This window comes from Lithobates pipiens, unplaced genomic scaffold (genome assembly GCF_037356315.1).
Source record: "Lithobates pipiens isolate NorthernLeopardFrog02 unplaced genomic scaffold, aLitPip1_a1.2 Scaffold_13, whole genome shotgun sequence".
In the NCBI taxonomy this organism is placed as follows: Eukaryota; Metazoa; Chordata; class Amphibia; order Anura; family Ranidae; genus Lithobates; species Lithobates pipiens.
In genome coordinates, this window is record NW_027507718.1 from 474,920,337 (window position 1) to 474,935,511 (window position 15,175).

The 15,175-nt window shown below is 41.7% G+C and overlaps 1 protein-coding gene across 1 annotated transcript in view; it reads left to right on the top strand.

The window, feature by feature from the left end:
• Positions 1-9,900, top strand: part of NELFA (negative elongation factor complex member A) — a 59,941-nt gene extending 50,041 nt beyond the window's left edge. The window contains exons 9-11 of the mRNA XM_077477920.1: positions 906-1,171; positions 2,271-2,370; positions 4,345-9,900. Of these exons, the coding sequence (XP_077334046.1) occupies positions 906-1,171; positions 2,271-2,370; positions 4,345-4,529 (551 nt within the window). The 3' untranslated portion in view covers positions 4,530-9,900. The remainder of the gene's footprint in view (positions 1-905; positions 1,172-2,270; positions 2,371-4,344) is intronic.
• Positions 9,901-15,175: the final 5,275 nt, after the last annotated feature.

The following is a 15,175-nucleotide window of genomic DNA, read 5'->3' on the forward strand; positions in this document are numbered from 1 at the left end:
CACAAAAGGTATAGCATTTACAAAATAGGGGATATACTTATGACATTTTTATTATTTATTTTTATTAGTAATGGAGGTGATCTGTGATTTTTTTTTTTTTTTTTTTTTTTTTTTTCGTGACTGCGACATGGCAAACACGTCGGACACTTTTGACACTATTTTGGGACTATTTTCATTTTATATAGCAATCGTGCTATAAAAGTGCTCTGATTACTGTGTAATTGACACTGGCAGGGAAGGGGGTTAAATACTGGGGGGCGATCAAGGGGTTAAGTGTAGCCTAGGGAGTGATTCTAACTGTGGGGGTGAGGCGTTGGGCTTTCCACTGACATGACCGGGAGCAGTAAATCCCTGTCGTGTCACTAGGCAGAATGGGAAAATGCCTTGTTTATATAGGCATCTCCCCGTTCTACCTCTCCATACCGCAATCATGGGCCGTCGCCGAACATCGTTCCCGGGACCCGCAGGCACGCTTCCGCGGCAGGCGCACGCCTAAATTTAAAGGAATGTACAGATATGCCCATTTGCTTGCCTGAGCCATTCTGCTGACCATACATCTGTGTGTGGCGGTGGGCAAGTGGTTAATCCACTCGTGGACCATCTAATTGGTAGAATGATTCCTGTGTGCTGCTGATTAAGGGATGGCTAACACATAGTTTAGACTAGAGTTGGCAGAATTGAGGAAAATAGCAGCAGGTCTGTAATGGTATAGTGAGGTCAACAGTTGGCATTGTATGGCCTGACAATGGGTGCTCTGTGGTATCCTTAGACCAGTTTATTAAACAATTGGTACACCTCCCAGCAAGTCTGTGGAAGGTTTAAGATGGTCAGATAGGGAATAGGAAGGAAGCACAGGCATGGTTTGGTTTTGAGGTTAAATTGATTTCATCTTTCTATTTGCACAGCTGGTTCAGTTCGGGAAGCATTACAAACCACAAGACAAGCAGAGGAACCTGTACCTCCCAACAACACTCTTGCCGCACAGTTCAAACAACGGACGCCGATGTATCACAGCAACCCCAATACTCCAGCCGCAACCCCAACTCCTGCAGCCACCCCTACCTCTCCACTGACACCTGCTGTAACTCAGGTGGTAGCGCCTGCAGCACAGGCACCTCAGATCACTACCATACAGACACAGCCTCCGCCCAGGAAAAGCTTGTCTCTTACAGTAAGTCTATCTTTATCTGAGAACATCTGTGCTGACAAAACAAATGCATGAGATGGTTCAGGGCTTTCTCTAGTGCTGTTAGCTGCAAGATCACTGACAGCATGTTCATCTTTAGCATATGCTAACAGCTGGACTATATTTTGAGCATAGGTTTTTGCATCGGATGTTGTGTGACAGTTTGGTATAAGGAATTATCTTAATTGTACAGTAGTTTTAATGACTCCTACCTTCAGGTAATTGGCCGTTGGCAAAAATCTTGCTAGGGATTACCCCTAGAGTGCACAGATATAACTCTCTTTTTGTTTTCTCTTTCCTCTTGATAGAAGCTTCAAGATCTCATTTAAAGCAAATTTAAGAATTATTATTTTTTTTTATAAACTGTGTGCAGGCGGGCTATTATCACAGAAGATGTCTCTTCTGCAGTAAAGGGCACCTCTCTGCCTGCAGTCCTGTGTGGCATGTAAACAGAGCTGTGCATGCAGCTCCACTTACAGAGCCATCCACGTCCCTGTGTGCCAGGATTACTGACTCCTGTGCATACGTAGGAGTTGCACTATTCTGAGCCATCGAATCAAGATGCCTGAAGAGTGGCACTAGGGAAGGCAGTGCTAGCGAGGGGCCTGGACCATTGGAAAGGAGGCAAGTTTTAGCACTTATGTTGAGAAATGTTTGAGACAAAATGGCAGGGGTAACAGCAATAAGTGTAACTCGCCAATCCTCTGTAGAACTTCATAGTGTGCTAAGAACTGCAGATTATGTTTATAAAAGCCCGAAACTGGTGCCAGCATACAGGAAAATCCTGTATTGCCTTATCCACAATGCTGGGCCTACTAGAAGACCAGGCTTCACCCGTCAGTGGCCATACCCCCAGGGGTACTTCCGGGTCTGGGTACAAGACCATGGTCCTAGACCTGTATGGCATCCTGCAGTTAACTACACACTAATACAGGATCCAGTGCCCGAAGCAAACATTACTTCATGATATGTTTTAATTGTATGTATGAAAATGTTACTGTGATTTAAATGCCACAAATTTTTGCTGCAGCATGTTTATGTAATATTTTTTTTACATTTTTTTTTGTTTGTTTTTTCTTGACAGCGGGAACAGATGTTTGCAGCTCAAGAAATGTTCAAGACTGCAAACAAGCTTACAAGGCCAGAAAAGGCTCTTATACTGGGATTTATGGCGGGTTCAAGAGGTAGGTTCCAGAGCCCTGATATACCAGCAGTCTTAGTGAATGGCAGATCATATTGGAGGAAACTGCTAATATTGGGTATCTCAGATGACCATTTCTCTATCCATTACAAGCACCTTGGTGACCTGTAAAGGTGCTGTCATTGGACAGGGAAAGCAAGGGTGAAACTTGGCTCTGGATTCTGTGCTTAGCCCTGAAGCAATTGTCTCTGTAAAAAAAAAAAATGTAAATGTAAAAAATTTTTTATTTTTATTTTTTTTCTCGAATGAAAGGATATTTTAAAAACTGACTTTCAGTCAGAATTTTAAATATGGCATGTATGTATTTAAATTGATGGAGATGTGTGTGTGTGTGTGTGTGTGTGTGTGTGTGTGTGTGGTGTAGCTTTAATAAATAAAAAAACAGGATCAGACTGGTGCTAAGAAGTGACTTTTGACTAAAGTAATAATGGTGCCTGTTTTTAAAGGATAAGTACACCTTTTGGGAACATGTTGCATGTTCCCAATGTCGCAGCCGCTGCCCAATTTCTCTCCCACCCCCTTAACAGTGCAGGGAGAAGTATTACTAGCTGTCACTTTTTGAAATCGGCAGGGCCATGCGGTGCTTCTCCCGCACTGCCATGTCATTCATTTGCACCGCTGTGTGTGAATGAACTACAAGCCTCAACATCATTTGCGGCTGTCGGCTTGTTTTCAATGAAGTGCGATAGTTCATTGACTCTTCCCGTCAGTGTATCTTTTCAAACCTGCAAAAAAAAGTGTTGTGTTTTTTTTTTTTTTTTTTTTTTTTTTTTTTAAGTGAACTTATCCTTTAAGAAGGACTTGTGTTTTTTAAAAAGTTGGAAACGGCTAATGGGTTTTCTTTTCATGCATATTAAACAAAACTTTTTTTTTTTATTTTTTTTTATTTTTTTATATCTTTGATCGCTTGGGGAAGGGTTTCAACTCCATGTCAGGGTTATTGCGATCTGTGTCCCCGCTGATTTTATCCTTGCCATTGTTCCTATTGACCATTGTTTTCTTTACAGAAAGCAATGGGAACTTCTTTTTTTTTTTTTTTTTTTTTTTTTTTTTGGCAAGGGGAGGTCAACTGCAAGAGGTGCTAACCTCCTTGTTTTTAGAGGGTTTTTTTTTTTCTTTTAACCACTTGCTGACCGCCTCATGCCGATATATACGCCGGCAGAAGGGCTCGACAGGCAGAGTCGCGTACCTGTACATTGCCCTTTAAGAGGCCGGCACGTGTGGCAAGCTCCATGAGGAGGGCTGCGGGTCCCACGGACTTGATCGCCGCAGGGATACCCGGGATCGCCTCACTGATTGATGTATAGATGTAAATGGCCCCAAAAATGTCCGCTGTGTCTGCCATAATGTCGCAGTCATGATAGAAATTGCTGGTCGCCGCCATTACTAGTAATAAAATTAATAAAAATGCCATAAAAATATCCCCTATTTTGTAAACGCTGTAACTTGCGCAAACCAATAAAATCAATCAATAAAAAATGCTGCTGCGATTTTTGAAAAAAAATATAAAAACCGCAGGTGATCAAATACAACCAAATGAAAACTCTATTTGTGGGGAAAAGTCAATTTTGTTTGGAAAACCACGTCGCACGACCGCGCAATTGTCAGTTAAAGCGACGTTGTGCCGAATGGCAAAAAAGTGCTCTGGTCAGGAAGAGGGTAAATTCTTCCGGGGCTGAAGTGGTTAACATCCTGCTGTGTCTATAGGACAAGAAGCTAAACACAATCTCCCCATTGGGACACAAAAAATAAACTGATGAGAGTCTTTACCATTCCCAACTCTAATCTAAAATGTGAAGGGGGAAACTGCAAGGCCTGCTTTTAACCTAGGAAAGGGTTGTAATCTGTAGAATTGTATTGTATTCGTTTTTGAGGCCAGTTTAGATGCAGAAGAGTTATGTGTCTTAGTTTCCAGGCTCTTGGTTTATTTCTCATATAAATGTCTTGGTTTGTGCAGAAAATCCGTGCCCAGAGCAGGGTGATGTCATCCAGATCAAACTCAGCGAGTACACGGAAGTCATCCAGAAAGGAGACGGAACAGGCAGCACCACCATGATGGTGGATACGGTTTTTGAAATGAACTATTCTACTGGAAAGTGGACCAAACTAAAAAAATATAAGCCTCTAACGAACGTCTCTTAGAGAAGACCGCAGGCTTGGAACTGTGGACCAAAAACTCACTTGTAGATGGGCGTCAGTACAACAATCAGACATCTCCCTGGATGGACGCATTGTCTGCCATGACTGGAATCCAGGATGGGATATATCAGTGGTGACCACACTTAATCTATTCCTGAAAACTCAGCAGGGTCCGGACACAGAAACGTGCTCCGTTTTTGTATCACTGATTTTAAAACGAGCTATACAATCAGGAGCAGATTGTCCAATTTCATTGTCTTCACCCTTTTCTCATGAAAATCCTGTGGATCCACCTTCATTTTCTAGGTTTTGAGAAATGGCAGTGTACAATTTTCAGCATTACTTTACTTTTTTTTTTTTTTTTATCTGCAGTATTTGCAATGTAAATTTTGTCTTCTAAAGTATTGAATATAGATCAGGGTCTTGGTTTAATTTTCCTGTAACTTTAGATTTGAGCGAATCAGTTTTTAAAGGTTCATATGCAGATTAGAGAAATTAACTCTGCACAGTGTGGGGAATTTGTCAAAAATGGAGCAGCTGTCCTTGCCAACCAATCGGCTTATTTCATTTTCAGAGCTTAACTGAACAAGCTGAAGCTAGAAGCTGATTGGTTTCCTTGCACAGCTGCACCTGCTTCTGTCTGCTCCATTGTTGATAAATTCCCACCAGTGAATCTTGATTCATCAGTCTGCTTCTGTATGTTCACACCAGTTTCCTCAACTGCAGTAGACTGAACTGTTAAAGCAGAACTGAAGACCTCTATACTCTCCACCTTCTAGCGATTTTGTGACCAGCGATCCACTGGCTGGCACAAATCTTTATACAGACATCTTTTCATCCAGCTCTCGAGTGGTGCTGTCGCCATTCCTTGTAAGGGAAATTGCTACTGCGCATGCGCAAAGCACACTGCGCCTTCTGAAGGGCCAGGCAGAGGGGCTGAATTTCCTGCAGTGAGGTTGTCTGGAAGTGGGGACGGGGTACCTGTCAAAAACGGGTAACTGCTCCCCTCCGAAAGGTACCAAATGTACCTTTCGGAGGGAGGAGGCAGATAAGCGGGGCTTCCACTTTTTGAGTGGAACTCTGCTTTAATTCCCATGCATGCCCATCTCGGTGTATATTCTACAAAGGCATATAAGAAGCATCAGAGTAGGTAAAGGTTGGAAATCTGTTTTTTTTATTGCTGTGCCCATTTGGGGAAACTTTTCCCCCACTTTCTATTCTGGTGACTAATGGAAGTGTGGAAAAAAACTCCCTAGTTGGGGACACAGAAATGGGTCTTAAAGTGTATCTAAACCAAAGAACACAAATTTAATGTAGCTCACCAGTCCTTCGATGTGGCAACTGCATTTGTTTTTATTTTTCAGGGTTTTTTTCCTTTTACCAAGTGATCCTGTAATATAAAGGAACCTCTGTGTCACCCTGGGCTGCTTAGTCCTGATTTGGACTTCAGAACACCTTCCTTTCTCATCTTTTACTTAGAGGGGGTGGTATCTGTAGTCCAGGGCTGGCCGAGTCCTGATCGTCATTTTGACTGAAACCTGGCGACTGGGTCAGCAGGGGGACAAGACAAGTGTAATTACTGTATACAGAAATGCTCCTCAAAAAAACAGGCACAGGTGAGGACAGGGCTTTAGACTTTGTACAGGATGAACCAAAGCTGGTCATGCACTAGTAGATTTACTAATGATTCTTCGTATGGACATTCATACGAAAAATCTTAAATCCTTTGACTTGATGAACGTCGTTCAGAAGTTTTTTAATATTCTGTTTGATTTTAGCATGAATGTAATTTTCGGAAAGGAAACCACATTCACTGTTAGAAATGTTTTTGTTCCGAGAAGTTCCATTCTGCATCTTTTTGACCACCAAAAATGTAACAAACGTTCCTGGAAACAAACGTTTTCTACCAATCATCTTCTAGTCTTTGGCTAGCTTGAGAATTGATTGCTACAGAAACTTTCAGTATCCTGTATAGGGTGCATAGTAGAGCTGCACGATTAATCGTTTAAAAAAAATCCTGATCTTGCTTCAAACCCCCCCCCCCCCCCCCCCCCCCCTTATGCTCTCTATGCAGAATTTCAGGACTTATTCATGTAACAAGTGTAGAGTTCTCACTCAGCTGTCAAAGAAAAAAATCCAAGTTTTTCATGAGTGAACATTCAGGGGGTTATTTACTAAAGGAAAAGCCGCTTTGCTACACTTGGAAGTAAAGTCGCTGTAGATCTGAGGGGGATATGCAAGGAAAATAAAAAACAGCATTTTAACTTGCACATGATTGGATGATAAAATCAGTAGAGCTTCCACTCATTTCAGATCTACCCCTTAGATTTAGAGCGACTGCACTTTCAGTGCAAAGTGGATTTGCCTTTTGTAAATAACCCAATTGTAACTTTTTTGGCCTTAGATCAAAGGAATGAACTTCAGGTCTGACACGAGGGAAGTTTGACCACTTAGTCTAAACCTTTTTTCGACACTTGTATTGCTGGAAAATGACTTGAAACCCCCCAAATATATATATATATATATATAATATATATATATATATATATATATATATTCTCAAACTAAATTTTTTGGGGAAAAAATACACTTTAATGAAAATAAAGAAGAAAACTAAACAGTAAAGTTAGCCCGATTTTTGTAATGTGAAAGATGTTACACCATGAGAATCCTGGCCTTTATACTAAGCAAAAAAAAAATCATAATTTTCATTTTAGCCAGAATCGTGCCACTCTAGTGCATAGTGAGGGCTTTTTTGCTAGTGTGGAGGGAGGAGACTATGGAGAGAACGGTGGAGTCTGTGGGACCTTGATTGGGCTTGGTAAGGATGAAGGCTTGGAGCAGGTAGGCCCAAGGAGATCATGCTTCCTACTACTTCAATCAGAGCCTCAGTGATATGGGATCATTCGTGGCATTTCTGCAGATGGTTTTAGCTGTGCTGGCCATAAACATCTATGTACCATCAGTACAACATCTGTATAGTGTTCCTGTGCAGTTTTATTTATTTCCATTTGCAGGCTTTGTAATTAAGAATTGTAGCTTATAACTCCTTATTTTTTTTATTTTTTATACATAAAACTGTAAACGGTTGCTCCCTGGTGATGGGGGTTCCTAGGTGTTTTAATCTGGTTCTGGGTGAGATTTATCTAGGCCTCCCGTAGTCCACAAAAGTGAACTGGGTATGGCTGATAACGGCTTGGGATTTCAGTAAAGCACAGGAAGTCAGCTCGCTTCTGGCAGGATAAAAGGGCATCTTTGCATGCTTCCATCATTTCTAAAGAGACAAAGCATGGGGAAATTGGGCATGGATTAATTCTCCCAGCCATTAACCTTTCCCAGTTTGATCCAAAAGTAGAAACACAAAATTGGCTTTTAAACTGATCCATATTGTCATCGATTAGGATTACTAGGGACACCGAAAATCTCCTTTTTGGTGTTGAGATCACGCTGATATAGCAGATATTCTAATGCAACCGATTCTGGATTTTGCTGGTATAGGAGTCTGCAATTAGATTTCACCTCCATTCTGCCACTTGCTACTGAATCCGGTGTATTGCTGAGTGTTAAAAAGAAACCAATAATGGAAATACGCAGCCCTTGGTACTGTACTTATTCTGGTGCAGTCTTTAATGCTCCCTTCTGCTCAGATAGGGAAGGTTTTGCACACAATTACAAATTAGGCAAATTCTAGGAGTGTTGGCTTCCTGCTTACATAAAAGGAAGTGGTCCAAAATGCATTCACTTCTACAGCCCCGGGACCAGTACAAAGCCAACTTTATTGAAGTCTGCCTGTTTGCAAACTTGTCTGAAACATTGCAGTTCTGAACAGAAGGCATAAAGTTGGTCAGACTTTGCCAATGTATACAGCACACTTTTCGGGGAATGTACTAAAACTGGAGCAGCAGTGCCATACAGCTTCGAACTTCAGCTTGTTCTATTAAAGCAGTATCAAACCCAAAAGCAAATATTTATTATATTGCAGCTTACCAATTCATAGGTGTGACAGCTGCATTAGATTTATAGGCTTTCTTTCCTTTTTCACCTGGTGATCTGGCCAGCAAGTCTGTTTTTTTTTTTTTTTGTTTTTTTCCAACAGCACAAGCTGTCCTGCAAATGTATCAGTTCCAGGGCTGAGACAAATCATTTGTTACTGACGGGGGCACTTACAATGATCAGCTTTTATTTATTTCACTAGTCCCCCACTCTGATTAACAAATGCTGCTGTATACTGTGCTCCTTCATCCAGAGTAATACAGGAGGTGTGTTTACTGGCCAAATCACCAGGTGAAAACGGGAGGAAAAAAAAACCTTTAAAAAAAAAAAAAAAAAAAAGATGCAGCCACCACAGCTAATGATTGGTAAGCTGCACAATATATGTTTTGGGGTTTAAAGTTGTTGTAAACCCTTACAAACCACTTTGACCTACAGGTAAGCCTAGATTAAGGCTTACCTGTACGTCTAAGAAATATCTCCTAAACCTATATGGTTTAGGAGATATTTGCCCCCCGAAAACGGGCACCGCTGTCTACGGCGCATGCGCAGGTGTCATGTGTCAGGTAAATGACACGTAATGGGCTACTATGCAATGCATAGTAGTCCATTATGCTTTGCCTTTGCAGGGAATGAAAGAGGAAGTAAACTCATCAGGGTTTACTTCCTCTTTAATACCGCTTTATGGAAAGAAAGCTTGAGGTTGATTGGTTGCTCTGCACATTGACTCCTCCAGTTTCTGGCCATTCCAATCTTAGTAAATTCTCCTGTGTGTGTATTGGACACAGCCTTGCTGGTTCCTCTTTTTTTCTATTCGGTTTACTTCAATACATGTATAAATGGCATCATGAAATTCAGCCTGTGTTACTAAATGGAGAGGTATCAATCAAATTTTGGGTTTTTACTTTTCTGGGAAATTCCTTTTTTTTTTTAAAAAAAACCCCACAGTTCTTCTCCATGGTTTGGTCATACAGAAGCATATTGGAGTATTTAAGGTTTGCTGGAGTATCTCCTCAACCTTGATTCGCTCAATCTATGTCAAGAGAGCAGGATTTTTTATTTTTTTCCTAATTGAGCACTGTGTGAGTATCCCTGTGCTGGCCATTGGGTGCGGGACACAGCTGCTGTTGCTTAATTGTGCTGTAAAATATTGCAAGAATTCTCTTTACTAGTGTGGTACAATCAGGACCTAGGTTGATGGTGATGTCTGAGGTGCTAGTGGGGGAGGAGGACCTTACACATTCGTTTATTATAATGTTGCCATCATTTTTTTGTCTGGACACGAGACAGTAATGCCTTTCAAACGGTGTGTGTGAATTACAAAAGAGAAGTAACTGTAGAAACTGGATTAAAGAAAAAAAAAATATCTGGTTTCGTTGGGCAACATTTTCCTCCATTTTGTGTTTTGTAATTACAAGATCTCATTTAGAAGTGGTGTGTGTGTGTGTGTGTGTGTGTGTGTTTTTAACTCATGGGAAAGCTAATTAACATTCTTTATCTCTAGCTTTCTTTTTCATTGAGGGATACAGCAAATCTTTAGCCTTAAAGTCTTACTAAACCCAATACCATAAAACAAGTCTGTATATGCAGCATGGCATGCTTGTTATACTCACTGTGGAACTTGAGGGTTTAATCTTTCACATTGTGTAAATAGGCTGTTTTGATCCTGTATGCACAGATCCTCCCCCTCTTGCACTGTCTGGGGAAGGCAAGCTAATGCACAGGCAGGGTAGCCAACCTGCACATGCTAAGTTGTGTCATTTATGCTGGAGAAAACATTTCCTTGTTCTCAGAGCCAGCCAGGTCAAATGATGGTGACATCAAACATGTGGTCATGTATACAGGCTATAGTGGAAATCTCCTCCTACCTGAACACGCAGCTCTGGACAAACTCTGCAGTTTGTCATGTGGCTGTGGTATACAGAGCAGTCAAAAATTTATGTATTGGCAGTATTTTAATGTAAAAAAATGTATAAGCTTGGGCGGGGGGCAGATTAACCATGTTCATATTACTGTGTTTAGTAACACTTCAAGGTTATACTGCTGCCAACAGGATGATTTCTTCAGCTCTCTTGTGTAGAATGTTTGCTAGCATCCTGTGTTTGTTTGTTTTTTTGTTTTTTCTGTCAAATCCCTCTCTGCATCACTTCTAGAGGTTTGTCTCTGATTGTAGCTCTCCAGTCCCCTCTGTCTGCTTTTACCAAAGTCTTTGACCCAACTGATCCAGTAATTGTCTGACTTTGTAGAGGCCACAAGCATGGTTTAGTGCCCTCTTCTGCAGATTCTACATCTAATTTTCCAGTGGTCTTGGCGGCTTTTGAGCCATCAGCCCTAGAAACTACGATTCTGAGCTGCTCAAGTCCTTGACCTGATAGGCCTACCCCTAAGAAGTCCTAGACTATTGCTATTTGCCCAAATTAAAGAAGATTGTTTTGGTTTATTGATGCAGTGCATACCACTCCACAACTAGAGGGTCAGTATGTTACTTTTGCTGGGGCCGTTTAAGGCTGGGTTCACACTGATGCAGTCTGCCACATCGGATGTTGTTTGTACAGGAATCCCACCAGATTCCTATACAAATGACATGCAAATTTGCACTGGATCTGCCCCAAAAAATGTGCAGGACTTATTTTTATTTATTTTTTGTCCGCACTACAATTGGATTACATGGGTGCTCAGATCCATGCTATCAGATTCCATAGTTAACGCTGCATTCTGCAAATTGATTTGGGGGTGTCATTAACGTTATATTGACATCTGCAGCAGTTTGCAGAGCACAGTGTGAACTGCCTGTGATTCTGGTGCGGTATGGGAACTGCACAGGAATCGCTGTGGTTCCTGCACTGCACCAGTGTGAACTGAGCCTAAAACTCGTAAAACGGTACAGATTTTCCCTTTTGCATCAGCCTTTTCACCAGGCTGATTCATACTATACTGGCCTTAGCTTAGTGACTCGGGACTCCAGTTAGCTGTTCTTCCTTCCAGTCTTTTGGTGGCTCCTCACAATGGATGCCAGTATGTTACAGGGCATGGGGAGAGAAGAGTCCTGGGTACCCTGTCACGACAGAAGAATGGTTTGTTGGGAGTCTTGTTTCCTGATCAACATCCTGGAACGTTGGGTAATTGGCTGTTCCTACAAAGTTGGACAATCCTAATGGAAGGTCATCCAATCCACATTCAGCTGGACAATGCACTGGGTGGTAGATCATATCCTTCCCCGGCAGAACTTTGTTCTAGCTTTGCCATTCCAGGCATGAACAACTTTAAGGGATATGTAAACCCTTACCTTGTAAAACAACAACCCATTCAGTTTAAAATCAAAATTTAATGGCAAAACATATCCTCTACCCCCCCCCCCACTTGTCTCCCCAGTGAATGGCTGTTCAGGGGGGCAGCACAGTGGTGTAGTGATTTACCACTTTCACCTAGCAGCAATAGGGTCGCTGGTTCAAATCCCGACCATGACACCATCTGCCTGGAGTTTGCTTGTTCTCCCTGTGCCTGTGTGGGTTTCCCTCCCACGCTCCAAAGACATGCTGGTAGGTTAATTAGACCCTGTCTAGGTAGCGCTATACAAGTCACTCATTCATTCAGGGGACGGGGTGTCCTTGCTATTGGAGAGCAGAAAGGCTGTACTCCCAGCACAGACAGAAAATTGCTACGCCTAGGGAACGGGGAAGGAGGGGCATCCAGGGCTGGCCTACAATAGTTTTTATTTTAATTTTTTGCCCAATCAACGTTAGGGAGACACTTGAAATGGACAAAAAAATGACATGCAGTGTTAGTAGCATAAAGATAGCAGTTTTTGTTTGTGCCTACCCCCTTAACTACTTGCCGCCTGTACTATAGCCGAAAGACTGCTGCAGTGTGGGCCTTAATTGGCTATGATCACCGGGTCTATGAGACTTGGCTGATCACAGATCAGAGTTAAGGGGTCGACTCCAGCCCCTTACCATGTGATCTACTGATCACGTGATCTGAATACAAGCTCCGTAATAGTTTTTTTTTTTTTCTTTTTTTTCCATGATATTGGGCGGGGGGGGGAGGTTGAGCCGATCACTGGCTTCTGTCAGAGGGGCATCGGTCCCTCACTCAAAGCCGTGGCTGTGTCTGCCAGTACCTTTATCAGTGATGGACAAAGATCACCAACATTTTATAACCAATTATGAAACGGTTGTGTTTTTGTTTGTTTGTTTATTCAAAATTTTGGTCCTTTTTGTTTTATTTAGCAAAAAGTTAAACCCAGCAACAATTGAATACCATCAAAAGAAAGCTCTGTTTGTGAAAAAAATGTCATTTGAGTAAACTGTAGCATGACCGTGCAATTGTCATTCAAAGAGTGACAGCGCTCAAAGCTGAAAATTGGTCAAAGGAAGGGGGTTTAAGTGCCCAGTAAGCAAGTAGTTAAAGAAATTTATTGGAAGTCAAAAAACTATAAATTTTTCCACTTTCTTTTACACACTATGCTGTCCAGCAAAAAAAAAAAAAAAATGGGGGGGGGGGGGGGGGGGGGGTGGTTGCAAACCATAACACTGTCTAGGGTGCTTGCAAAGGTCTGCTTTTATTTATATGGATAAAAACTGTTTTCTAAAAGTAAACAAAACTTTAGTTGCTGTACCTGCTTAAAAATTGTTAGCTGAAATTAAGGCTTTGGATTGTTTTGTGAGCAGAATTCTTAAAGGAACACAAATGTTGCTATTAGTTCCTGTGCAGTGTCGTTAAAGTATATGAAAAGTCCCCGTATTCCTACAAAAAGTGTCACTTGGGTGTATTACTGGGAATACAGAAACCGCTAAATTGTATTGTTTTACTGGACAGGAATGTGCCAGTTTACCATGCTTCCACCTTCATTCTATGTCTTCAGATAATTTGCAACTTTTACATACAGTATTTATTTGTGGATGGTATTGACCTCTTTTAAGAGCAAAGTTGTACATAAATCTCCACTTTGCAAGAGTCAGTCTTTGACCTCACCCCTTTATTTATCCCAAGCTCTCTCCTTATTGGCTCCTTTTAATGTGAGAGGTGATCTGATTGATGAGTAGAAGGGTTGGGTGAGCTCAGTTCTTACAGGAAAATTTGAGATTTGCATATAACATCAGATCTCTGGACCTGCTAATGTCACTCAACATTGCCTGTGTATTTTTCATTATATTCTCAGTTTGCATTGCCCAAATATTAAAAGAAAACCTGGTAAGTCACTAGAAATATTCAGGGATGTGGTTTTTATCATACTAGCAAGGGACCGTTGATTTGATTTAATGTCACAATGCTCTTTTATATGCTGCTTCATTCATTCATGTGTTTTTTTGTTTTTGTTTTTTCTTTCATTTTTGGATCTGTTCTAAAGCAACAAATTATATAGAGGTCAATACACTAACGTTTACCACATGTGATGTCATGTGACTAATTTGCATAAATATTGCATGCAGTAATTTAAGTCCCATTCACACAAAAAAATAATGAAAAATGTGCCGATAACGCTCCTTAACGCTTTTTAAAGCTCTTGAGTCCAATTCACGGACCAGAGTGTAAAACAAATGCCATATTTACCACCAGTGGTTTTGTCTCCCCCTTTTTTTCAGTCTGCATGCTTGAATAATGGTCCGGAATGGACATGCCATTTGCTTTTTTTTTTTTTTTTATTTTTTTTTGTGTGTGTGCAGTGTCCCCCTTTTAAAATTCATACCAGACCTGATGCTTTTTTAACGCCGTTTAAAAAAAAAAAAAAAAAAAAATTCTATTGCTGGCAATTTAAATGTAATTTTATTTTTCTTTAGAAATGTAATTTTTGCTGTAGTATGTGCTATACATGCTACAGATGGTATGCATGGGGGGGGGGGGGGGGGGGGAACCCTACACAGTGTGTTGGTTTTGTTGGTGTGTCTTTGTTTTGTTGTCATGTTTTCTTTTCTTTTACGTTTACTGACTCAGCTCCTCTCTTAGACCATTGGGTTGTTATGCCACCTTCAGGAGAGGACTAGGCATACCAGTAACATGTTAATGTGTAATAATAAAACTAGAACTTTCTAGTTCCGCCCAAGGAGCAGTCCCTTAGGTAACAACCCCACAGCCTGCTTTGCAGCTTCAGTGTTTTTTTTTTTTTTTTTTACCTAGTGAAGGACCTAGGAACCCTATGGGCCCATTGGTCCATGGGTTTTTTTTTTTGTTTTGTTTTTCTCCAGAAGCTTTGCTTTTTGAGCAAGATTAAAGATCCTGTGATCTGCTATCAACAACCGGCTGGGTGACAGGCTAGATACTCTTATCCTTGTAGTCCCCCAGCCTGGCCAGCGAGCGTTTGCAGACCAGAGCTCCACGCTGGGTCGACCACGACATGCCTCAGCTCCAGAGGCGGTCGTGAGCGTAATTGCTCCGGGGCACACAAATGACCGGGCTACTGATGTCTGCGTCAGTGTGCCAGGCCAGCAGCCACCCTGTACTGATTGGAGAGTGGGTCTCTGATGGAATGTCTACCAGCTTTGCAGGACTGGCAAGTACAGCTCTCCCTGCCTCAGTGGGGTTGGGCATTCCCTGGGAGGTCAATTCGGGGGTCCCTCACCTTCCTCTCTTCTCTCCCTGTCCCTAACTTCCCCTCCTTCCCTGTGCGGGATGCTGCATCGGCTGCTGAGTGTTTGTGTGTGTTTGCGTGCGCGCCATAG